This window comes from Nicotiana tomentosiformis, chromosome 3 (assembly GCF_000390325.3).
Source record: "Nicotiana tomentosiformis chromosome 3, ASM39032v3, whole genome shotgun sequence".
Taxonomy (NCBI): domain Eukaryota; kingdom Viridiplantae; phylum Streptophyta; class Magnoliopsida; order Solanales; family Solanaceae; genus Nicotiana; species Nicotiana tomentosiformis.
In genome coordinates this window covers 41,921,559-41,947,572 of record NC_090814.1, presented here as the reverse complement: position 1 = coordinate 41,947,572, position 26,014 = coordinate 41,921,559, and the positions used below count along the sequence as shown (strand labels likewise).

The following is a 26,014-nucleotide window of genomic DNA, read 5'->3' as shown; positions in this document are numbered from 1 at the left end:
TGGAGATGAAATTAGAGCAAAAGGAAGATTTAAAGAATAAAGTATGCTCGAAAACTGTGGAAAGAAGAAAGAATGCATTAAGCAGTGAAAAGATGAAGAAGCTCGCGAGGCAACCCTTTGGTCTCGCGTGGAAGCTGGCGACGCGAGCCTCTGAGCGCTCGCATAGGAGCAGGCATCGCGGAGGGTGAGGCGAACTCGAGCTCACATGGGAGCTGGTGCCGCACAGTGTTAGGCGAGGTTCATCTCTTGTGGAGCCTCGCGAGGCATGGTCTGAGGTGCGCTTACTCCGGATGTTGAAGGCTTATTTCGTCTCCTAATTTGACTAGGACTTGACCTATGTCGTTTAGGTCTTTTCCTACACATATAAATAGACATAAAACACCACTTTTGAAGGAATTTATGCGACCAGAGGAAAGAATAGCTCGTGGAACACCAGATGGGAGATAGAATCATCGATTTCTACATTCTTTCATCTTTACTTTGAAATTTAGTTATGCAAAATATTTGGGATATTGTTACTATGAGTATGAGTAGCTAAACTCCTAATCTAGGATTTTGATGGAACCTCTTCGAGGATGAATTTCTTGTTACGTTAATATAGATTTGCCGTAGTATTTTCTCTATTTGTTCAACTACGTTATTATTGTGGTTTGTTGAAGAGCTCTCAATCGACTGTGCCTATTTAGTGTGTATTACTCGGAAGAGAGTGCATATTTAGGTAGTTGTTGAACAACATCACTCCTAACGTATATGAGGGATGAATACGGAGTGTTTTAAGGCACGATTAGGAATAATGAAACCTTGGTGCAATCCGAGTGAGCCGTACTTAGTGCCAGCTAGCGTAATTCGGAAGAATATGTCTAGTAAATTGTGGTAGTTACTCGGGAGAGAATTATAACACTTAGAGTGCTCATGATCGATAGAGAAAACTTTGGCAAATTTATTGAAAACGTATAGAAAAGGATTCCGACAATAGGGGAAATCATAACCTTAGATCATTTCAATTCTTGTCTACAACCTATTCGTAGTTAGTTATTTATTACTGCATTTTTATTACGTGATATTTAGTTAGTAAACATCCAATTTGTTATTTAAATATTCCTGAATATTGATTGCGTGAATTTGTGATAGTCTAGTAGCTGTGCTTAATAGGTTAATTCCCTGTGGGATTCGACTCCGGACTTGTTGACCGAAATATATTTGCAACGACCGCTTAGTCCTTTTTGGAAGGCATAGTTGGGGGTGACCAAATTTTGGTGCCGTTGCCGGGGAAGTTAACAGCGTTATTAATTGCAGCTAAAAGAAGTGCTAGAATTCTTAGTGTAGTCAATTTTCTTCATGTTTTAAACTAAATACATTGAAATTCTAACATTTTTATTCTTGGGTGTTACAGGTGCATGCCTAGAAACTCCTCAAGAATTGGTGAATTGTTCGAAGCAGTATCAGATCGTGAGAAAGTTTTCAAGGCACTGAATCGTGCAAACAAGAAGGGCAACCAACAACAGAACTCAACCGAACAAATCGAACTAGACATGGATGACGGAATAGAAAATCCAATCAACAGAGTCAATGCAAATGACTAGAACAATCAGGGTGTGGTGCCTCTTGTGCCTGAAGCAGCATTGTATGATTGGGCACAACCCACCGCCAAAAATCTGGTAACCGCAATTGCAGTCCCTCAGATACAAGTGGAATATTTTCAAATCACAAACAACATACTACATTTGTTGCAGAACAAGGGACTATTCTCAGGGTCTTACATTGAAGATCCTCAGCAGCATCTGAAACATTTCCTGTCGATATGTGTCACGCAAAGGCAACCTAATGTGACACCGGAAGCAATAAAGCTGTTACTATTTCCATTCTCGGTGACGGGAGAAGATCAGACTTGGCTTAATTCACTCCCCATAAACTCCATCACTACTTGGGAGGAATTAGTTAAGCAATTTGTGAACAAGTTCTACCCACCCAATAAGACTGCCAAACAAATTGATGAGATATTGAGCTACAGGCAGACACCAACAGAAATACTACAAGAAACGTGGGAGAGGTTCAAGGGTATGTTAGTTAAGTGTCCACATCATGGCATTCCAGATCAGATGTTGCGGCAGAGGTTCTACATGGGATTGGTAGACAGCTTAAAGGCCAATGTTGATGCTTCAGCGGGTGGAGCATTTTTGAGCAAATCATTCAGAGAATGCAAGCTCCTACTTGATAAAATGGCTCAAAACTCAGGATTGATGACAAGAGACTCTACGATCACTCATGTAGTTCATTTTGTGGCTTTGGACCCAAACAACTCCATAGCCGAAAATATGGCCACTCTGATGACACAAATGAGTATCCTCACAAAAAGGATCGATGAATCAGGCTAGAAGCAGCAGGTACACATAGTTGACACGACTAATGTGGGTTTATGTACACCATGCATTAACCAACCATATGCATGCTCTTGGAGTGCAGAAAGTGATAACCAGCACTATCAGGAAGATATGAACTATGTGGCCAATTATGGAGGACAGAGGCAAGGTGGTCAGAATTGGGGGCAACAGAATCAGCAATATAGACCAGCACAACAACAGTATAATAATAGCATCAATTCTGGAGCTATACGACCACAGGGTCAAGTTGTGCCGTACCAAAGGTAACAGGGATACAACCAGCAAAATCAGTAGCTAGCCTATCAACAACCTCAACAACAGCAAATAGTGAGACAAGAAGATGGGTTGTCTGAAACTAAAGGAATGATACAATAACTAATTGGGGCCAATGGAAAAATGCAAGAGAGAGTGGACTCATATGAATCAACGATAAAAGGCATTGAGATTCAATTAGGACAGATTTCGATGGCTCTAAATAATCGTCCCCAAAGGACGTTACTGGCCGACACACAAGTCAATCCAAAAGAGCAGGGCCCGAAAGAGCTTATGGCAGTGAGTCTTAGAAATGGTAGAGACCTAGATCTTGAGCAAGAAATTGCTCACGAAATCCGACCAACTAAAACACTTGTGCCAATACCCATTGAGGTAGATGATTCAACAGGGTTAACTGAGGTGACGATATAACATGCACAAGAGAGCACAAGCAAAGAAAAAGAGGTTGCGAAGGAGACTGAGGTAGCACAAAAAATGACAGTAGAAGCAGTGCCTCAGCAGGATAAGACTCAAATCACAGGACGGAAGCGACCTCCAGGACCATTCCCACAGAGATTGGCCAAATATCAGAAGGATGAGCAGTATAAGAAATTCATGGAGATGTTGAAACAAATCCAGGTAAACATTCCACTAATTGACGCCTTGAGGGAGATGCCTGGGTATGACAAAATGATGAAGGATTTGATGTCTCGCAAGTTTGAATTCCAAGACTTGGCCAATGTTACCCTATCCCAGTCCTGTAGTGCTGTCGTGACGAGACCCATAGCTGAGAAGTTGTCAGACCCAGGGAGTTTCCCAATCCCATGCACAATAGGCAGCTATGCTTTTGCTAAAGTATTGTGTGATTTGGGGGCAAGCATAAACTTGATGCCCTTGGCTATATACAAAAGGTTAGGCATTGGAAGAGCAAGACCCACATCAATGTTACTACAGCTAGCCGACCGGACAGTGAAGAGGCCATCAGGTGTCCATGATGATGTACTAGTGCAAGTTGGAAAGTTTGTGTTTCTAGCAGATTTTGTCATTTTGGACTGCCGGGTTGACGAGGAGATTCCCATAATTTTGGGAAGATCATTCTTGGCCACTGGGGAGCACTGATTGATTGTGAAACTGGAGAGCTAAAAATGAGACTGAATGATGAAGAGATCACATTCAATGTGCAGAAGTCTATGCGGCGACCAAGTGAATTTACTAACTGCTCTCTCATAGAAGCTGTGGATGTAATTTTGGAGGAGGAAGATGAGACTCTGAATGCTAAAGACCCTCTAGCAGCCTGTCTCACGAACTTAGAAGAAGTAAATAGAGAGGACTTGGCGGAGTGGGTGCTGGCTCTTGAAGGCCAAGGGTTCTGGAAAAGAGAGCTCGAAATTGAGTCTTTCCACTTAAAAGAAAGAAAGACTCCTCCAGCTAAGCCATCGATCGAAGAGCCACCATAGTTGGAACTGAAACTACTACCACCTCATCTCAGGTATTCTTTCTTGGGACCCAACTCTACTTTACCTGTTATTATCTCATCTGATTTGTTAGATGTGCAGGAAGAACAACTTTTGCAAGTATTGATAGAGTGCAAAACTGTAATTAGTTGGACCATTACAGACATTAAGGGTATCAGCCCGGCCTTCTGTATGCATAAGATTTTACTGGAAGATGGCCACAACTTTCCAGAGACATCAAAGAAAGCTGAACCCCAACATGAAAGAAGTTGTAAAAAAAGAGGTGATAAAGTGGTTAGATGCGGGGATCATTTTCCCCATCTCCGACAGCAATTGGATCAGCCCAGTCCAATGTGTGCCAAAGAAAGGTGGAATGACTGTAGTGCAAAACGAGAACAACAAGCTGATATCAACAAGAACAGTCACAGGATGGAGAATTTGTATGGACTACAGAAGATTAAATAAGGCCACCCGAAAAGACCACTTTCCCTTTTCGTTCATTGATCAAATGCTAGATAGATTGGTTGGGAGGTCCCACTTCTGCTTTTTGGATGGATACTCAGGGTATAATCAGATCTCTATTGCCCTGGAAGATAGAGAGAAAACGTCATTCACCTGTCCATATGACGTCTACACTTTCTGGAGAATGCCATTCGGCCTATGCGATGCACCCGCCACATTTCAAAGGTGCATGATGGCCATCTTCACAGATATGGTAGAAGACATAATGGAGGTTTTCATGGATGATTTCTCAGTGGTGGGAGACGCATTCGATGATTGCCTAAAGAATTTGAAAAGAGTGCTGAAAAGATGCGTGGAGACTAATCTGGTGCTCAATTGGGAAAAATGCCACTTCATGGTACATGAAGGTATAGTCTTGGGGCACCTAGTGTCAAGTAAGGGCATTAAGGTGGATCGTGCAAAGGTTGATGTGATAGAAAAGCTACCACCCCCACTTCCATCAAAGCAATAAGAAGTTTCCTTGGCCACGCTGATTTCTACAGGCAGTTTATAAACGATTTCTCCAAATTGCTAACCCCTTGTGTAAACTTCTTGAAAAAGATCACCCTTTTGTGTTTTCTGATGATTGTAGGGTGGCATTTGAGGAGTTGAAGAAGAAGCTGGTGACTGCACCAATCATAGTGGCCCTCGACTGGGGGCAACCTTTCGAGCTGATGTGCTATGAAAGCGACTATGCTGTGGGAGTAGTTCTTGGGCAGTGAAAAGATGAAGTCATGCATCCGATCTACTATGCAAGTAGAACCTTGAGAGGCGCCCAACTGAACTACACAGTGACATAGAAAGAGATGCTAGTTGTGGTGTTCACATTTGATAAGTTCAGGTCATACCTGAAAGGCTCAAAGGTAATTGTTTACACTGACCATGCTTCCCTCAGGTACCTAATGAGAAAAAGGAGTCAAAGTCGTGCCTAATTCAATGGGTGATACTACTACAAGAGATCGACTTGGAAATTCGGGACCAAAAGGGAAAAGAAAACCAAGTTGCTGATCATTTGTCTAGGCTTGAAGGAGCGGAAAAGAAGGTTGAGGTGGAGGAGATCATGGAGACTTTCCCAGATGAACAACTCTTGGCAACAAGCCTCGAGGCTACACCATGGTATGCAGATATTGCAAATTACCTGGCCAGCGGTACTATTCCCTATGACTTGTCTTTCGTGCAAAAGAAAAAGGTTTTTCGTGATTGTCGCATGTATTTCTGTGATGAACCATATTTGTTCAAGACTTGTCTTGATAACATGATCCGGAGATGCATTCCCGAGATAGATCAATCTTCTATTTTGCAGGCATGTCATGCTTCACCATATGGAGGACATTTTGGAGGTGTAAGGACAACGGCTAAAGTGCTGGATTCAGGTTTTTATTGGCCGGCACTGTTTAAAGATGCACGCTTCTGGGTGAAAAGTTGTGATGAGTGCCAATGGACGGGGAATATTTTCCGTTGACATGAGATGCCCATGAACCCAATTCAAGAAGTAGAAGTATTCAATGTATGGGGAATCGACTTTATGGGACCATTTGTTAGCTCATATAATAACAAGTACATACTTGTAGCGGTGGACTATGTATCTAAATGGTTAGAATCTGTGGCACTTCCAACAAATGAAGTGAAGGCAGTTATTGGTTTTCTGAGAAAGAACATCTTCACCAAATTTGGCACTCCAAGAGCTATCATCAGTGATGGGGGCACCCACTTCTGCAACCGAGCCTTTGCAAATTTGTTGGAGAAATATGGTGTTCGCCATAAAGTTGCTACTCCGTATCACCCATAAACAAGCAGGCAAGTCGAGGTGTCAAACAGAGAAACCAAGAGTATTTTGACAAAAACTGTAAATGCTACTCGGACTGATTGGGCGAGAAAATTAGATGATGCGCTATGGGATTATCACACTGCATTCAAAACTCCGATTGGTATGTCTCCGTATAAATTGGTGTTTGGAAAGGCATGTCACTTGCCGTAGCAGTTAAAGCATAAAGCCTTCTAGGTGTTGTGATAATTAAACCTGGATGTGGAGGCTGCTGGAACTAGTAGAGTCACAGCGCTGCATGAACTTGACGAGTTTCGGTACCATGCTTTTGAGAGTACGAGGTTATACAAGGAAAGAATGAAACTGGTGCACCACAAAAACATTCTTGAGCGAAATTTTAAGCCGGAAGACAGGGTATTATTATTGAATTCGCGATTGAGGTTGTTTCCGGGCAAATTGAAGTCAAGATGCTTAGGACCATTTCGTGTGCTAGAGATTCATCCCACCGGAGCCGTAGAGATTGCTTCAGAAGATGGCTCTCACAAGTTCAGAGTCAATGGGCACAGGTTAAAACATTATTTGGGCATGGATGACATGAAAGTAGTGTCGGTGACTCATTTGATAGAGCCACCAATGTTGAGCGAGCCTTAAGTCGATTGCATGCGTTGTGCCGCAATGTTAAATCAGGCGCTTCATGGGAGGCAACCCATTGAAATGTTGTATTCATCATGCCGTGACATTAACTAAGGCGCTCGTTGGGAGGCAACCCAATCCGTAGTTGATCTTTAGAGTAGTTAGTATTTTTCTTTTTATTTTTTTAGGTACTAACATGTTTGCAAGTAATTTCAGCAAGTCGTACAGTGCACTACACAACGCCTGGGCCCCAGCGAGTTGGGCCAGGCGTTAAGTCTCGCGTCGCCTGATGGAAAGCTCGTGTGGGAACTCGCCTCACGGGGGAAAAGGCGAGGTGCATCTGGCGTGGGAGCTCGCCTCGCGAGGGGTGAGGCAAGGTGAGTCTAGCATTAGGCCTCACGCCGCAAGCTCAAGAGCTCGCATTGGAGCGCGCCTCGCGAGGGGTAAGGCAAGGAAGACACCTCGCGTCACCAGGTAAGTGCATTGTTTCAGTTATTTTATTTATTTTTCCCCTTATTTCTTTTAACCCCCTCCCTTAAAAATCTAACCTAAACGCCCAAACCTCATTGCTCGCAAAACACACTCAAGAACTCTGCCAAACCCCTTCCCTCACAACCCCATTGAAGACAAGCAATCTTCTGCTATTTCCTTCCCTTGCAATAGCAATTTAAGGCAAATCCCTCCTCTTAAACATCTAAGGTATGATTTCAATCTCCTTTCTTTGGGCAATTTCGAGTTAGGACAATGCATGACATTAGACATAAAATTTGGGGTTGTTCTTTATTGTAACAATGTGTTTGTGTGTCCCAACCCCATGAACCCCATAGGAATGGTGTTGCTATTGTATGAACAAGTGGTAGTACGGAACTCCCAAGCCAATTTGGGAGGGTGAGACAATCCCTCACCCCTACAAGCACTCCCATGGAACTAGTGCATGCTAAGTGTTCGTTATAATGCCTCAATGGAATTCTTTGTCCCTATTGGAGCCCGAGTCTCCGAGATTATCAGACTAGTGCTATGTAGTCGTGCACCACTTTAAAATCTTGAGTGTGGGGTGTCTCACCGGTAGCCCGATGCTTCGAAATTGGAGGAAGCACCCATGTGTCATTGCTTGATTCTCATACTAAGAAATGATGAGGCGAAGTCTGAGTAACCTTGGAAATTGTTGATAATCATATGTTAAACTCTTATGTGTAGGGTAGCAAGACCATGTTTTGACATGTTGCAATGCAGCTTAAACTGATTCATGCTCACTTGTGTAGGTACAAATATGCCTCTAATAAAAGACACCGGTAAAGGCAAAGCCACATCCACGGCTCCGTCTCCGTACCTCCCCCGAAGAAGAGAAAAAGGGGGGGGGGGGGAAGCTACTTCCAGTCAAGGTGAAGGACTACAAGCCATGGCAGCTATCACAGCCAGTCGTCCACAAGTTTAAGGACAGCAGGAGTTTGGACTCAAAAGCATACCCCCACACACTAAGGATTGGTACAGGCGTTGTAAGCCAAAACATGTACATCTAGAAGCTGCCATTCATGAGCGTCGCCTGCAAGCCAAGTAATAAGCAATTTGGAGAGGCATCTATGAGTTGGGGTTGAGTTATGTGTTTAAAAATACAGGGGATATAAATCTCAATCTGGTTCGGGAATTATATGTCGGGTTTGATCCAAAGGATCCGGAACAGCTTGTGCCGATTCGTGAATGGTTGATAGATTTTTCAGCCATGACAATATGTAATTTCTTAGGTGCTCCGGATGTTCCTCAGGAGCCATTGGACTACTTCATCGCCCGTCCTACATATCGAGAGATGAGACACACTTTTTGTGGTATCAATTCTGTGGTAGCTTGGGTTCGGGATAAGAAAAGAAATCAGCATAGGAAATTCCCCAAGAAGAAGATGAGGGCAGAGGCTCAAGTATGGCTGAAACTGATTAATACACGGCTCCTACCTTGCAATCATGACACGCTTATTAGCCGCGAGAGGACGTGTGTGCTATGTTTCCTCATGACGGGTCAGAGGGTAAATATGGGTCATTTGATCCGCTACCAGATGTCTCTAGTAAGAACTAGTAAGAGGATCAATTGAATTCCATTTGTAAATATGTTAACTTAGTTCTTGAGACACTGAAGAGGTTGAGGAGGAAAAAGCTTTCGATCACAGCATTGATCTGCCCCTACGACTAATGGACATTACAAGTATCCGGGTTAAGGAGGAGACTGCGATGCCATTACTGATAGGTGCCGAGCGCAATGCTCGCGATGACAGCTTTATGGCCCATTTATATGGGATGATGGACTTGCAACTTCGGATCGGGCGACGACCGGCCACTACAGAGGAGAGGGCCATATTGGAGCAAGGATTCCCGCTCAATGCTCATGCTCAGCAGCTGATTGGACTTGGTGATGGATACATACTCCCAGACGATGAGGATGTCAACATACCTGAGCAGTCCGAGGACGAGCCAGAGTAGTCAGATGATGAGGATGATGATGAGGAGGAGGAGGAAGCACAAGACGAGGAGTGGGTAGCCTCAGAGGAGGAAGGCGATGATGCGGCTTGATCAGGGAGTTTTCCTACACCCCACTCATTTATTTCTTGTTTTGTCAGTTTGTGTATGCACTGAGGACATTGCATGAAAAATAAGTGTGGGGTGGTAACTTGTAAATATTAGTCTTGTTTTAGTTAATTTTTTTCTTTTTGTTGTTATAATGTACTAATTTGTTTTAGTTAGTGTCGTATTAGCCTTTAAAAAAAACAAAATGATAAAAATGTGTAGTGTCGTCTTGCTAAGTCAAAAAACAAAATTGGACTCTTCTCGACGATGGATCTCTTAGACAGTTTTCTTGAGGGAATTAAGTCTACAGAAAAAAAAAGATTTTCTTGTAGGTAGTGTAGTAATTCCCCCTTGTTCTTTCTTTAGGACGCGGTTCTTTTCCAAGGGTTTTTAGTTGAACCGGGTGTAGTTAGTTTTAATTTTTAGGAGTAGAAACCATTGGGCTATGAACTGAATTGCAGTGATATCTCTTGACTACGTTATGCCTTGAGAATAGTGAGTACTCTGGTTGTGACAATTAGGCTCAGTTTTTGACTCTAGTATAAGTACCTTAAATCGTAGATTCTTAAATTTACTTAACTGCTTTGACTAGAGTGTCGTGATAAAACTAATCATGAGTGAGTTATTGCTATGTGCGTGTGAGGTTTGTACGTATTCTGTGTATTGCATTTGATGTCTAGAACTTGCCCCGTGTGTGTGCAAAGCAAAATAGTAGTCTTGTTCAGTCTGGGAAGTGATATAGGTGTTTCTTTGTTGAGCCAAATATATATAGTTTACCCGCCTAAATGTTATGTAACGTAGTCAACCCCTTTGAGCCTATAATCCTGCTTCTTTGGTAACCACATTACAAGCCTTACCCCTTTGTTTGAATCGACCATATATTTGAACCTTGTCACCTCTCATGAGCACTTGAATTGTGATGAATTATGTAAAAGTTAAAGTGTGGAGTGGTGGTTTGGCTTTTGAGTGCAACAAATGAAATAAGGAGTAAGGTGCACCGTTTTGAAAAAATATATCAATAAAAGCCACTTGGATTGAAGAAATATATATATATATATATATATATATATATATATATATATATATATATATATATATATATATATATAGTGCTTAAGGGAGGTGTATTCACTCATATCCAAATGTATCCTACCCGACCCACAGCCTACATTACAACCAATTAAAGTCATACTTGATCCTAGACTGAATGAGCTCGATTAGTAGAGTATTGCTCTACGGGCAAGCCTATGGTGCATCATTTGTGGCATATGAATATTATTTCTGAGAGCGAGTGAATTTTTCCTATCTTGAGTTCCTACGTTCTTAAAACTCATTGTGTGTGGAACTAAGCTCTTTATTGGGTGAGGGCACGTGATTCATAAAGGAAAGGCAATGTCATTGACCTCCATGTTAGAGTAAGTAAGTAAATTGTGAATAAGGCATGGTATTTATGAGTCAAAGCTTGAGGTGAGGATGTTACACCTTTGTGCTTAGACTATTTGAAAGATTCAGGGTGTGATGAGTTAAGGGAATTGCTTAAAAAGGTCGTGTCTATAAGTGTAGTTTGATTGCTCGAGGACGAGCAATGTTTAAGTGTGAGGTATTGATGTGTGGCTATAATTCCATATTTTAGTACATTAATTACCTTGTATTTTATGTGCTTTAATGTTAAACTACACTATATTTGCGCGTAATGGAGTCTATTTTATGTGTAGGTAAATTGGAGATGAAATTAGAGCAAAAGGAAGATTTAAAGAATAAAGTGTGCTCGAAAACTGTGGAAAGAAGAAAGAATGCATTGAGCAGTGAAAAGATGAAGAAGCTCGCGAGGCGACCCTTTGGTCTCACGTGGAAGCTGGCGACGCGAGCCTCTGAGCTCGCGTAGGAGCAGGCATCGCGAAGGGTGAGGCGAGCTCACGTGGGAGCTAGCGCCGCACAGTGTTAGGCCAGGTTCATCTCGCGTGGAGCCTCACGAGGAATGGTCTGAGGCACGCTTACTTCGGATGTTGAAGGCTTATTTCACCTCCTGGTTTGACTAGGACTTGACCTATGTCATTTAGGTCTTTTCCTACACATATAAATAGACATAAAACACCACTTTTGAAGGAGTTTTTGCGACCAGAGGCAAGAATAGCTCTTGGAACACCAGTTGGGATATAGAATCATCGATTTCTACATTCTTTCATCTTTACTTTGTAATTTAGTTATGCAAAATATTTGGGATATTGTTACTATGAGTACAAGTAGCGAAACTCTTAATCTAGGGTTTTGATGGAACCTATTGGAGGATGAATTTCTTGTTACGTTAATATAGATTTGCCGTAGTATTTTCTCAATTTGTTCAATTACATTATTATTGTGGTTGGTTGAAGACCTCTCAATCGGATGTGCATATTTAGTGTGTATTACTCGGAAGAGAGTGCATATTTAGGTAGTTGTTGAACAACATTATTCCTAACGTATATGAGGGATCAATACGGAGAGTTTAAAGGTGGGATTAGGAATAACGAATCCTTGGTGCGATCCGAGTGAGCCGTACTTAGTGCCAGCTAACGAAATTTGGAAGAATATGTCTAGTAAATTGTAGTAGTTACTCGGGAGAGAATTATGACACTCAGAGCGCTCATGATCGGTAGAGAAAACTTAGGCAAATTTATAGGAAACGTAAAGGAAAGGATTCCGACAATAGGGGAAATCATAACCTTAGATCATTCAAATTCTTGTCTACAACCTGTTCGTAGTTAGTTATTTATTACTGCATTTTCATTACGTGATATTTAGTTAGTAAACATTCAATTTTTTATTTAAACCTAGTAGCTGTGCTTAATAGGTTAATTCTTGGTGGGATTCGACTCCTGACTTGTTGACCGGAATATATTTGCAACGACCGCTTAGTCCTTTTTAGAAGGCATATTTGGGCATGATCACTCCTTATTCCTCCGGTTCGGTCGAGGCCGACATCAATGATTGCTATTTAATTTCCTCCTTTCTGGTCGGTTCCGCGTTCCTTGATGTCGAAATCGCGGGCACCGGTATTACCTCGTCGACATCGAACATCTCCTTTGCGGCTGGCTATTCTCCGTATACCATCTTGACTCCCTCCGGTGTGGGGAATTTCAACGCCTGGTGCAAGGTCGAGGGTACTGCCCTTATGTTATGAACCCATGGCCTTCCGAATACGGCGTTGTACCTCATGTCCCCCTCTATCATGTAGAACTTTGTTTCACGGATTGTCCCGGCGGTGTTCGCCGACAAGGTTATTTACCCTTTAGTAGTCTCACATGCCATGTTAAATCTGTTCAACACTCGGACCGCTGACACGATTTGGTCCTGTAACCCCAATTGCTCTACGACCCTCGATCTGATGATATTGGCCGAGCTACTTGGATCAATCAGCACACGTTTAACTCGAGATTTATTGATAAGTACGAATATTACTAGTGCATCATTGTGGGGTTGTATGATGCACTCAACATCTTCGTCACTGAACGAAATGGCTCCCTCCGGAACATAGTCCCCAGTGTGTTTTTCCCTCGTGATAGATATTTTAGTGCATTTGATCATTGGACCTTGGGGGACATCGACTCCTCTGATGATCATGTTGATTACGTGCCGAGGCTCCTCTCGTTTGACCTATTTGTTGGCATCCCTGTTCCTGAAGTGGTATTTGGCTCAATCACTCAAGAATTATCGGAGGTGCCCGTTGTTGAATAACCGGGCAACTTCTTCTCTCAATTGTCAGCAGTCCTCGGTCCTATGACCATGGGGGTGCCGTGGTGCTTGCACATCAAGTTAGTATCTCTCTGGGAAGGGTCAGACTGCAATGGTCGGTGCCACTTGGTCTCTTTGATGTGCCCTATGGCCGACACGATGCTGATGGCGTCCACATTGAAGTTGTATTCCGAAAATATCGGTGCTTCCTTACTCCCAAGCAGCCTATCGAACCCATTTTTTCTCATCATGCCTCGTCCACCGGGCCCCCGATTGCTTCTCTTCTCGTTCCTTGTGGGATGACGCCCAAATCTGTTTCCTATTCGGTCCGCACTGTATGGCTGATACCGATCTCGGGCCGGTCTTGGCTCTTGGTCAATGGCTCTCTTAGATCTGTCATTGGGCCTGATAGGGTAAACAGAACTGGAAGGGGCCCCGAGCTGACCATTCTCGACCCTAATCTTCGATTGATACCTGTTATGGATGTCATCCCAGGTTACCTCCGGGTACTCTACCAAATTTTGTTTCAACTGTTGAGAGGCCAAGAAAATTCGGGGGTTGAGCCCCTGAGTGAATGACTGAACGGCCCAATCATCAGCGACCGGTGGCAGATCCATCTGTTCCATCTAGAATATTGACACGAACTCCTTGAGCATCTCGTTATCCCTTTGTTTGACCTTCAAGAGGTTTGATTTCCTGGTCTCGACCTTGATGGCCCCGATATGGGCTTTTACGAAAGCATTTACAAGCATAGCAAATGAGTCAATGGAATTTGGGAGTAAGTTGTGATACCATATCATTGCTCCCTTGGATAGAGTTTCTCCAAACTTCTTCAGTAGCACCGACTCTATCTCATCATCCTCCAAATCATTTCCCTTGATCGCACATGTGTAGGAGGTCACATGTTCGTTTGGATTCGTGGTCCTGTTGTATTTGGCGATGCCGGGCATGCGAAACCTCTTTGGGATCGGTTTTGGTGCCGCGCTTGGAGGAAAAGGCTTCTGGATAAATATTTTGGAGTCTGGTCCTTTTAGTATTGGGGGTGCCCCGGGATCTGATCGACCCTGGAATTGTATGTTTTTACCTTCTTTTCATTAGCCTCAATTGTTTTCTCACCTGACTCCACCCGCTTCGTTAATGCTTCAAGCATTTTCATTATCTCGGGATTAACCCCGGGCTCGGCTTCACCCAGTCTCTCGGTGATTTGTTCATTTCTTCGTGTGCTTTTCCGGGATTGTTCGGGCCCGACCCCGTTGGGGGCGTGGCTTTGATTCTGCAGCTGCGCTATTGCCGTCTATTGAGCCTGTACCATTTCGGATCGACATAAAATGAGAGCAAGTTATATTGTTCATTATGAGTACATCAAGCTAAGAACATGAAGAAGAAGAACAATATAGGCGTTAGTGTTGGCAGATTGGTAAGATGGTTAATTCTCTTATGTAAAACAGAAAGCACCATTAAAGTAGAAAGGCTTTCGTTACAACGACGCTAAATATTCGATTAATCAGATGAACCTAAGCTGAACATATTAATAAGCTTTGCGCTTTCTTACTGAGTGGGGATAAACAGTTGTGCAAAATGGTGTGTGGGGGGAGGGGGGAGGGGGGAGGCGAAAGGGTTACAAGTCATGGAGCTTAGAATGGTCTAAACAATATAACATTTTTCAGCTCTATTTTACCAAAAGAAGGCTTCAGGGAAAGCAAGTATGCGCAACTAAGTTTTTCCTTGAGGTTGCTACTAGTCCTTAAGGTACATAGTGTCGTAGACTAGTGTCTTAGCTTGGCATATTCTTAATTTGGTGGCTTAAAAGTCTTAAAGTAAGATCTTGAATAAAAAAAGTTTAAAGGTAAGATATTTAGAGAGAAAATATCTCTAGAAGCTGTTCATAGAACCATAAAGCACAAACTTTTTAGTAAATGTCCTTGTACGATTCAAAACTGAAGATATGATGACTTTTTTGTTTTTGGATAAGTAATTTTATTGCAAATACCAGAACTAAGGGAGTGCTGTTAGGATTACAACTGTAAGGAGTCATTCGTGTTTAGGACATCTTCTAACGTATTGACTGGACTCGACTTACACCAAAATTACAAAATTTTATGGCATGTTGTATTTGACATGAGTTAAAACCTCCATTCCATTGAAGTATCCGTGATTTGTTTTGGTCCATACTGTCCACAGAATACATAATGTAACTGTTCTCCAAGCTAGTTTCTGCTCCTTCTTTGTCCTCTGGTTCTGCCAGCTACAAAGCGCTTTCTCAAGCTCCCAGGCATAGTCCATTGCACCCCAAACAAATCTAAGAATAGACACCAAAGCTTTCATGTCATACAACAGTGCTGAAATAGATGGTTCATTGAATCCACTGAAGATTCACATTGTATACGGTCGAAACTAATTTTGACCTTCGTACGTCTGATTGAGATTGAAACATAATGGACCGAAGAAAGTCTTCATGATATCGAGATGGGATCCGAAGAAGGCATGAACGAGCTTCAAGTTTCAGGGACAGGTCAAATATCGAGCTCGGGTCCAAATCGAACTATGATGAGATGTGATGGGATCGAGCTTAAGGGCCAGAGGCCAACTAATACCGAGCCCAAGTCATTACTGGAACCCCGAGTCAGCATCGACCTCAAACCCGCTTCGAGGTCTAAAACTGGAAACCGATCAATACCGGCCAATACTAAGTCCGAACAAGATCGAGCTCATAGACAAAAGCCGTTGCAGCCGCACTAAGGGAGAGAATCTTGGCGGAAATTAGAAAAAAACTGATTTATCATGGGTTCCCCACTATGTATTTTTAATTATATCTAAAGTAGGATTCCCCACTATAAAAAGGATGACTATATTTCTGTAAAGGACAAGTTTTGCATACATTGTAACTCAGATATCATACATTCCTATATTGAAGAATTATCTTCTTTTAAGCTTCATAGATTGATTCATCTTGCTTAATACATAAATCATCCTCTTTCCAATTTTGCTTACTTTTCATTCTTTACAGCCAATATTCGATATTTATATTTATTCTTACGATTTATGTCAATTTATACCACATACCCTTAAAACTACGTACAAATTCAACTCTATCCATTTTTCAGGTAAACAGTTTGGCGCCCACTGTGGGGCTAAGGATAACAATGGTTATTTGGTACGAATCTTTGCAAAACACACTATTTTACACTTGTTCTTGGAAGTATCTTTGATTTCGGATTAGCAACAACGAGCTATCAATTAAATGGCCTTACCTATCGACGCCGTTGGAGCTCAAGTCGAAGTACCATTAGACGTTAATTCGCATGTGGCCATTGAGGCAAACTTACATTTTGAACCTGAAAATAGCATTCATGGTGGCACTCGATCTGCAGCTCGAGATACCCATAATGTCGAGGAAAATGACGTCAGCTTGCATATGATTTTCGAAATGCTGCAAGCTCAACAGGCAGCAATAGCTTAGTTGCAGAGTCAAACCCAGATACCGAGCAGGCCGGAGCCCAGTCCACCCCGAGAAATCGGTCACAGAACGGAACCAACTATAGTGAGGTCAAACGAGCAAGAGTCGGGGACTAATCCCGAAATTGCTAATATGTTCGAAGAATTGACCAAATGAATAGAATCAGGAGAAAGGAGGATCGAGTCAAATAACAAAAAGATGGAAACATATAACTCTAGGGTTGACCAGATCCCGGAGGCACCACCGATATTGAAGGGCTTAGATTCCAAAAAATTCGTACAAAAGCCTTTACCCTCAAGCGTGGCTCCTAAACCGATCCCAAAGAAATTCTGCATGCCCGAGATTCCCAAATATAACAGAACTACCGACCCTAACGAACATGTCACCTCTTACACATGTGCTATTAAAGGGAATGACCTAGATGACGATGAAATCGACTCCGTATTATTGAAGAAATTCGGTGAAACCCTGTCAAAGGGAGCAATGATATGGTACCATAATTTACCATCTAATTCTATCGATTCTTTTGCTATGCTTGCAGATTCCTTCGTAAAAGCACACGCAGGGGCCATAAAGGTCCAGACCAGGAAGTCGGACATGTTCAAGGTAAGACAAAAGGATAACGAGATGCTAAGGGAATTCGTATCTCGTTTTCAAATGGAACGAATGGATCTGCCACCAGTCACAGACGATTGGGTTGTTCAGGCTTTCACTCAAGGTTTGAATGAACGAAGTTCAATAGCTTCACGGTGGTTGAAGCATAATCTGATCGAGTACCCAGCTATTACTTGGGCTGACGAGCATAATCGGTACCAGTCAAAAATTAGAGTAAAAAATGATGAGTTGGGTTCTGAACCCGCTACTAGAAGGGACATCAATCGAGAACAAGGTCCGATCAGGGACCGATACTGACCATATAGTGGAAACCACAAGATCAATGAATGGAGACGTAGCCCCCGAACAAGTCAATAAAAGAAGTGATCGAGGTCAAGGGTATCGGGGGCTGATAAACAAAAATCGGTTCGACAGGTCTACCGGACTTAAGGAAGCACCACAGTTATTAGAGTATAACTTCAGTATCGATGCATCCGCCATCGTGTCGGCTATCGGTGGCATCAAAGACACTAAATGGCCTCGACCCATGCAGACTGATCCTGCCTAGAGGAAACCAATCAAATGTGCGAATATCATGGCACCCATGGCCACAGAACAGAAGATTGCAGGCAACTAAGAGAGGAGGTAGCCCGGTTATTCAATAAAGGGCACCTTCGAGAAGTTTTAAGCGACAGGGCCAAAAACCATTTCAAAAATAGGGATTTTGGCAAACAAAACGAACAGTAAGAACCACAGCACATCATCTACATAATCATCTGTGGCGTTGATACCCCTCAGGGGCCGGTGCTTAAACACACTAAGACATCGGTTATGAGAGAAAAGCGACCTCAAACACAACGATGCACTGGTAATATGAAGATGTAGAAGGAGTCATGCAGCCTCACAACGATGCACTGGTAATATTCGTACTTATGAATAAAACTAAAGTTAAGAGTGTGTTAATTGATCCAGGTAGCTCGGTCAACATTATTAGATCGATGGTTGTAGAACAACTCGGTCTACAAGATCAGGTCCGAGAAATGTGCTTTCGGGGTCGGTTTGGGAAAGTTCCTTGGCTTCATGGTATCAAATCGGGGGATCGAGATCAACCCCGATAAAATCAAGGCCATCGAAGATATCTCCATCGTGGACAGTGTAAAAGCCATGCAGAGGCTAACAGGACGGATTGCTGCCTTAGGCCGATTCATTTTAAGGTCGTCAGATCGAAGTCACAGATTTTTCTCTCTATTTGGAACACATCCTCAATTTATTATACAATATCATGAGAGCATTTGAAACACAAATTAAACATATATCTTTGTCACAAAACTTATTCGGAATACTCAACTTGTAATAAATATCTTGGGACTTACAAGGATATTGGGGTTCCAATTCTTAAAGAAGAGTTTAGCCAAGATACCTCAATTGAGCTTCCTTAAACTCTAAAATGATCTGAAATTTTTAGCAACTTCAATCTATTTTAGAAATATAACAAATTGAACCAAAATTAGGAAGATGATCATGGTTCTAGCTCATTTGAGCATTTTATCAAACACTAGGTGTGCATTAAGGTTTCAAGGTCCTTTTATGGAGGATTTCATCATCCCACAACCCATTCTCTACCATTTTTAGCTCACAACCTTCCTACATTATTTGATAACACATTCATGCAAGATAACAACTCCCACACCCAAAAATTGTCTTTCAAATTATCCCATTTTTTGTAGATTTTTGAAATTAAGAGCTAGGGCATAGATTCTTACCTCTAAGATGAAGAATTTCTTGATAATCTTCAAAAATTGAGCAAGAATTGTTGGATATTAGGTTGAAGGTTACTTTCCCACTCTAAGAAATCTTTCTCACTCTAAAAATATCAGAAATATGCTCAAAAATAGACTATGGCATATGTTTTAACGAAATAGGGTCGGGTATAAAAACCCCAAAAATGAAGCTCCGGAACAGAGTATGTGGTCGCATATGCGACCGCATAATGGATATGTGGTTGGCATATCGGCCGCATAATTTGGTGCCAAAAACTGGAAAAACTCTGCCTGGGACTGCGGTAGTTATGCGGCCCGCAGACCTGTTCTATGGTCGCATAATGCGCCGCAGAACCTCCCTCCGTAAAAATCTAAGGATGATTATGCAATCAAAGTGCGGCTGCGAAATGGTTGTGCGGTCGCATAACTGGCCGCAAAATGGACATAAAAAATGGACCAAATAGCTGCTTCACTCTGCGGCCCGCAGAGTGATTATGTGGCTGCATAATGGGCCGCAGAAATGCCCCATCTCTGCAAAATATTTTCCTTCAACTCCCCATCACACTGTTCAATCCAAAAAGTCCGAACTGCGGTGAGCAAGCTCGCCGCGAAGAATTTCTTCTATTATTAACCTCTACGCCTACCTCGGCATCACGAAACCCCGGGTTTTTAGGAAATATTTTCACTAGGCCTTACACTTAGGCAAGTTTGTATAACAATCATGATAGTACTAACAGAATATCAGGGAGATCTAAGAAATCCTCATGCATGCTCCGAGTTGATGGAGCGTAAGAGAAATCAGGAGATTTAAAGTTTTGTTCTTTTGGTCTAAGGTTCGAATTTGGGGGATTTAGAATTTTATCGGTGAAAGGGGAAAGATTCAGCAAGAATCATGGGTATATGAGACAGGAAGGATGATTTCTGGTCATGATTCATGACCTTGCACTAATTAGTACAAGTTTTGAGATTGACAGGTCTTTGAGGTTGAGAGAAAGGAGAGAGGAAGGGGAGGGGGGAGGGGGGCGAGTCTTTGGGGGAAATGATTAGGGTTTCAGGGATTAGGGGTGGTCTCTAGGTTTAATATAGGGGAATTGGATCTGGGTCGTTGATCTAAAAAGATCAACGGTCCGGATAATTTGGGATTTAGCATTTTTATGGAGAATTTGAATGGTTGCTTTAATTTAAAGAGAATGGAGTCAAAAATTGTGGGCCGTTGATCTAAGAAACGGACGACCCAGATCAATTTGTGTTTATTTTTGTGTATGTTGGAGACAGGTGACATGGAAAGCTCTGATTGATATAAAGGGAATGATAAGTATTGCCAAGGTGGATTGGAGGGGTTGTTTGGACTGGGTCATTTCGGATTGGGCTTATGTATTTGGGCCAAGATTAATTTAAAGGGTAGCCACTGTTGTATTTAATTAAGAATTATAATTATAGCCTTTTAACCCCTTTGAAATTAATTTAAATAAACTTAATTATTTTTAATAAAATATAATAAAAATTATAATCATCAAATATACTACTAATTATTGCAATTAGTTATTTGCAAAATACTTTGTCTTCTAAATTATGACACCAATTTCGAAATCATTAACATAGTAATCTAATTAATTAGAAATTAAGGAATAATTTGTTAAATTAATTATAAAGTGTATGTGATGTATATAAAAATTATTTTAATAATCTTAAAATAGTAAATACGATATATTTTGTAATTATAACAAAACTATTAATACTTAGTTTAACTTTGTGAAAATAGGTATTATTAATTGAAAATGTTTTCAAAACGTTCATTGTAAATTATTAAGTATAAATAAATTAATTTTAAAAGGGAGGTTCAAAATTGTCCGTCAACAGCTGCCCCTCTTTGATCGGAGACGATAAAAAAGTTTTCGGGCAAATAAATTGAACCAAGGCCAATTTTGTCCCGATCATTAGGCATACATTGCAGGAATGGCATGAAGATTATGAGTTGTGGAATTAGGAGTTAAGGAAGATTTCGGGAGGATTTTTGGGGAGTTGGGGCCGTATTCTGGCCTTGAATTGCTTACATACCTCGGGCTTAACGAGGATCAGGCCTTATGTAGTTTTGGAGTGAAGAATTTGGGAAGCGGCGCTCACAAGAATTGTCCAGTATCATATTATGACGATACTGCGAGACAGAAGATTCGGTACTCATGATAACTTTTAGTTGCGGCTTGATTTGAAAGATTTGAATAATTAGACTTTTACTGATCGTTTTGAGTTTGAGCTCGGATCGTTGGCCCGCTTATGAGTTTGTTGTCCCTCATAGCATTGTAGCTTGGTTTGCTGCTTAGAAGGAGTTCCACGTTGCGATGTTTGTTCCTGCAAAAACAATATATGCATAGACCCATATATTTTAATGTAGAATATGTTAAGATGTGATGTAAATAATGCAGGAATGATGATGCCTGGATGCTATCTGGCCGTTATTTGGGATCAAGATGATGGGATACTTGAATTTGACTCGATTGTTAGTCGGGCTATGTACCGTTCCGCAGCTATCAGAGCATTAAGTCTCCTCGTGTTAGGAGTATCTCTGCACGATGGGAGTAGTTGACTTGTAATGTAGGATGCATCTCCGCTTGTTGGGAGAGGTTGCATTGAAATTTAAAGTATCTCCGCGTGATGGGAGTGATTGCACTGAAACGTAAAGTATCTCCGCACGATGGGAGTTTCTGACATGAAAAAATGTAATCATGCCTGTAAGCGGCATGAGCAAAACGTCAAAACATGCGAGATAAAGATGGAGAAAAAAGAGCATGCCCAAGAGGTACTCTTAACTGCAAAACTAAATTGCGGCCGTTGATTGGCAGAAAATTGGCGACGAGGTTTAGAGCTATCTATTCTGGTTTCCGATTTGGTGGAGTGTCAGTGTGGATTGCTTTCGTTGGCGAAGCGAACAATTTGCTATATACAAGGCTTTGATTGGTGAAGCCAGCGTTCGATGTGTATAGGGTGCTCTGATTGATTGAGCTGGCGGTTTACTATATAGAAGATTCGATTGGCGAAGCTAGGGGCTCGGTTTTGTAAAGGGTGCTCCGATTGATTTTGCTGGCGGTTTGCTATATAAAGTATGCTCCGTTGAGTTGAGAAGACGGTTTGCTATATACCTGACTCCGGTTGGCGTCAACGGCCTGGTTCCGAGATACCTGCAAGGATACGAGAGTTAGTTTTTTGTTAAATAAGGAAAATTTGAATGAGGAAAGAGAGATGATAGCTATGAGGGAGTGGCGAATCCGTCATTGCCCCAATGTGTTATAGAACTTCTTTAAGTCCTGTTGGCTCTGCATTCAAAGAAACATTCTTAGCGCGGGGGGGGGGGGGGGGAGGAGGGGCATTGGGTTGTGTCGCCTGTAGTCTTGGCTTTGCCCCGATCCTGTTGAGGTTACACCATGAAGTTTTCTAGGTGGAACGAATTATGATATCTTTAGAAAACATTTTGGAAAAATCATTTGTTTTATGGGAAATGTTGTCGTTCCGAATTATGACATGTTTCAGAAGTTCCTTAAATGCGAGCGTTGTTTCTGGAAGATTATGTCCCGCTACTGTCGATCCTCCAAGATACTTATAATGACGTGGCTTCTTGTCGCTGCAATCGTGCCATAATCTAAACTAATGAATTACGAAGGTTTTCCTAGGGTTATGACTGAACCCTTTCAGGTTGCCTACGTATCCGAAACGGAATCAGGTCTGAGTGTAGTTCATAGGTAATGATAAAGAAAAGTATGATGAAGATGACCGAGCCTGACTCAGGCAACCCTGCGTATCCAAATAGAATTAGGTCAAAACGTAGTTCGATAACAACAGATGCAAAATGATGAGATTGAAAATGAAGTGGCCGAGTCTGACTCAGACTGCCTACGTATCCAAATTTAATTAGGCCAGAACGTAGTTAAGTTAAAAAGATGACCGAATCTGTTGAGGATTGCCGATGTATTCCTTGCAAAGGAAATCAAGTCGTGGCGTAGTTCCGAGTACATACAAAATGATATTTGGGATTTTCTATTAAAAAAGAAAGGGGGAGAGAGAAATCGAACCCTATGTGGGTTGCCGACGTATCCCTCCGTGGGAAGTCAGGTTGAGCGTAGTTCTGTTACAGCTAAAACCTAACTCTGTTGTCTTCAAACATAGTATCTCTTGATTGCGTCTGAGTTGATAGCCTTTGTGCTGACTCTTCCGTCCATCTCTGCCAAGATTAGAGCTCCTCACGACAACACTCGGTGGACCACATAAGGACCTTGCCAATTTGGCGCGAACTTTCCTTTGGCTTCTTCTTGGTGAGGGAATATTTTTTTCAAAACTAATTTCCCCGATATAAACTAGCGAGGCTTCACCTTTTATTTGAATGCACCGACCATCCTATTTTGATACAACTGACCATGGCATACTCCATCCATTCTCTTATCGTCAATGATCATGAGTTGCTCATGCCTGACCCATATCTATTATGCATCGTCTAGTTTGGCTTCTTGAATGATTCTCAAAGATGGTATCTCGACGTGTACGTGTATCACAACATCGGTGCCATATACCAACATGTATGGAGTTTCCCCGGTGGAGGTCCTCATGGTAGTTCGATAACCCAGTAAGGCGAAGGATAATTTCTCGTGCCATTGCCTGTGATTGTCCACTATTTTTTGCAGAATCCTTTTGATGTTTTTGTTGGATGCTTCAACAGCTCCATTTATTTGCGGTCTGTAGGCTGTAGAGTTACGGTGGGCAATTTTGAACTTCTCGCAAATTTCCCTTATGAGATCACCATTGAGATTGGCTGTGTTGTCAGTAATAATTGACTCGGGTATCCCAAATCGGCAAACTATGTTGTTACGGATGAACTCTGCCACTACTTTCTTTATGATAGGCTTATATGTAGAAGCTTCGACCAATTTGGTAATGTAATCAATGACTACCAAGATATAACAGTGCCCTTTTGATACAACGGGCTCTATAGGTCCAATCATGTCCATTCCCCAAGCGGCAAACGGCCAAGGGGAACCCATTACATTCAACTCATTAGGCAGAACGAGGATGAAATCCCCGTGGATCTGGCATGGATAACACTTCTGCGCATAGCAGATACTATCACTTTTCATGGTCTTCCAAAAGTATCCAGCTCTTAAAATCTTTTTGGCCAAGGTGAAGCCATTCATATGGGGTCCACATGTTCCTGCATGTATTTCTTCTAGCAATTTGGTTGCTTCGGTGGCATCTACACATCTTAACAGACCCAAATCTAGGCTCCTCCTAAATAGGACTTCCCCGTTGAGGAAAACGTGATTTGCCAGCCTTCTGTGCACTCGCTTTTGACCATTAGTAGCATTTTCTTGATATTCTCTTAATTCAAGTAACCTTTTGATGTCGTAGTACCATGCCTTACCATTTGTCTCTCCGTCTACATAAAAACAATACACCTGTTGATCCCTAATCTCTATCTCGACGGGGTCGATGTAATTCTTATCTGGATGTTGAATCATGGATGATAAGGTTGCGAGAGCATCGACAAGCTCATTCTGGATCCTGGGAATGTGCTTGAACTCGATCTTTGTGAATTTCTTGCATAGCTTTTTTACGCAATGCAGGTATGGAAGGATCTTGACGTTCTTGGTAGTCCATTCTCCTTGAACTTGATGTATCAATAGATCAGAATCCCATATGACCAAAAGCTCCTTGATGTTCATGTCAACTGCCAACCTGATACTTTGGATGCATGCTTCGTACTCGGCCATATTATTGGCGCAAGGGAACCTTATCTTTGCTGATGCTGGGTAATGTTGTCCTGATTGCGAAATTAGGACTGTCCCAATTCCTACTCCTTTGAAATTTGCTTCTCCGTCGAAGAACATTCTCCACCCTGGGTATGACTCTTCGATATCTTCTCCGGCAAACAACAACTCTTCATCTGGGAAGTACGTAGTGAGCGACTCATAATCCTTGTCCACTGGATTCTCTGCAAGGTGGTCAACTAAGGCTTGTCCTTTGATGGCCTTTTGCGTTATGTACATAATATAAAATTCGTTGAGAAGAATATTCAATTTGGCTAGTTTTCCTGTAGGCATTGGCTTCTGAAAGATATACTTGAGCGGATCGAGCCAGGATATTAAATGCGTGGTGTATGTTGACATGTAATGCCTTAACTTCTGGGCGATTCAAGTCAAAGCACAGCAAATGCACTCTATCAGAGTGTATTTGGCCTCACAAGGTGTGAACTTCCTGCTTAAGTAGTAGATGGCCTGCTCCTTTCTTCCGATCTCATCGTGTTGTCCCAACATGCATCCAAATGCATTCAGTGGCTTCCCAGGCTCAGGAGGAACCAACACTCGTGGATTTGACAAGTACTCCTTAATTTTATTGAAGGCTTTCTGACACTCTTCTGTCCATTTATTACCAACATCCTTGTTCAGCAGCTCGAAGATGGGTTCACAAATTACTGTAGGCTGGGCTATGAAACGGCTGATGTAATTCAGCATACCAAGGAAACTCATCACATCCTTCTTTCTCTTGGGTGGTGACAACTCTTGAATGGCTTTGATCTTTGAAGTATCCCGTTCTATCCCTTTCCTGCTTACGATGACAGCTAGCAATTTTCCAGCAGGGACTCCGAATGCACATTTTGCAGGGTTCAACTTCAAACTATACCTCCGCAAGCGTTCAAAAAACTTTTTCAAGTCGTCCCAATGTTCTGAACTCTTCTGAGACTTGATGACGACGTCCTTCACATATACCTCTATCTCTTTGTGAATCATTTCGTGAAAACGTGTTGTTATGTCTCTCATGTAGGTGGCACCAGCATTTTTGATGCTGAACGGCATGACTCTGTAGCAGTAAACTCCCCAAGGTGTAGTGAACGCTGTCTTTTCTGCATCTTCCTCATGCATCAAGATCTGGTGGTACACGGCAAAATAATCCACGAATGACTGCAGCTCATGC

At 42.0% G+C, this 26,014-nt stretch overlaps 1 protein-coding gene and 1 non-coding gene across 2 annotated transcripts; one reads left to right on the top strand and one right to left on the bottom strand.

Moving 5' to 3' along the window:
* Positions 1-1,982: 1,982 nt before the first annotated feature.
* On the bottom strand, positions 1,983-2,089 carry LOC117281093 (small nucleolar RNA R71). The gene has a single exon (XR_004511709.1). It is a non-coding gene; the product is annotated as a small nucleolar RNA R71 (small nucleolar RNA).
* Positions 2,090-3,128: 1,039 nt separating this feature from the next.
* LOC138907692 (uncharacterized) lies at positions 3,129-3,752 on the top strand. Its single transcript, XM_070198297.1, has one exon. The coding sequence runs from the start codon at positions 3,129-3,131 to the stop codon at positions 3,750-3,752; it is 624 nt and encodes a 207-aa protein (XP_070054398.1).
* The last annotated feature ends 22,262 nt before the right edge of the window (positions 3,753-26,014 follow it).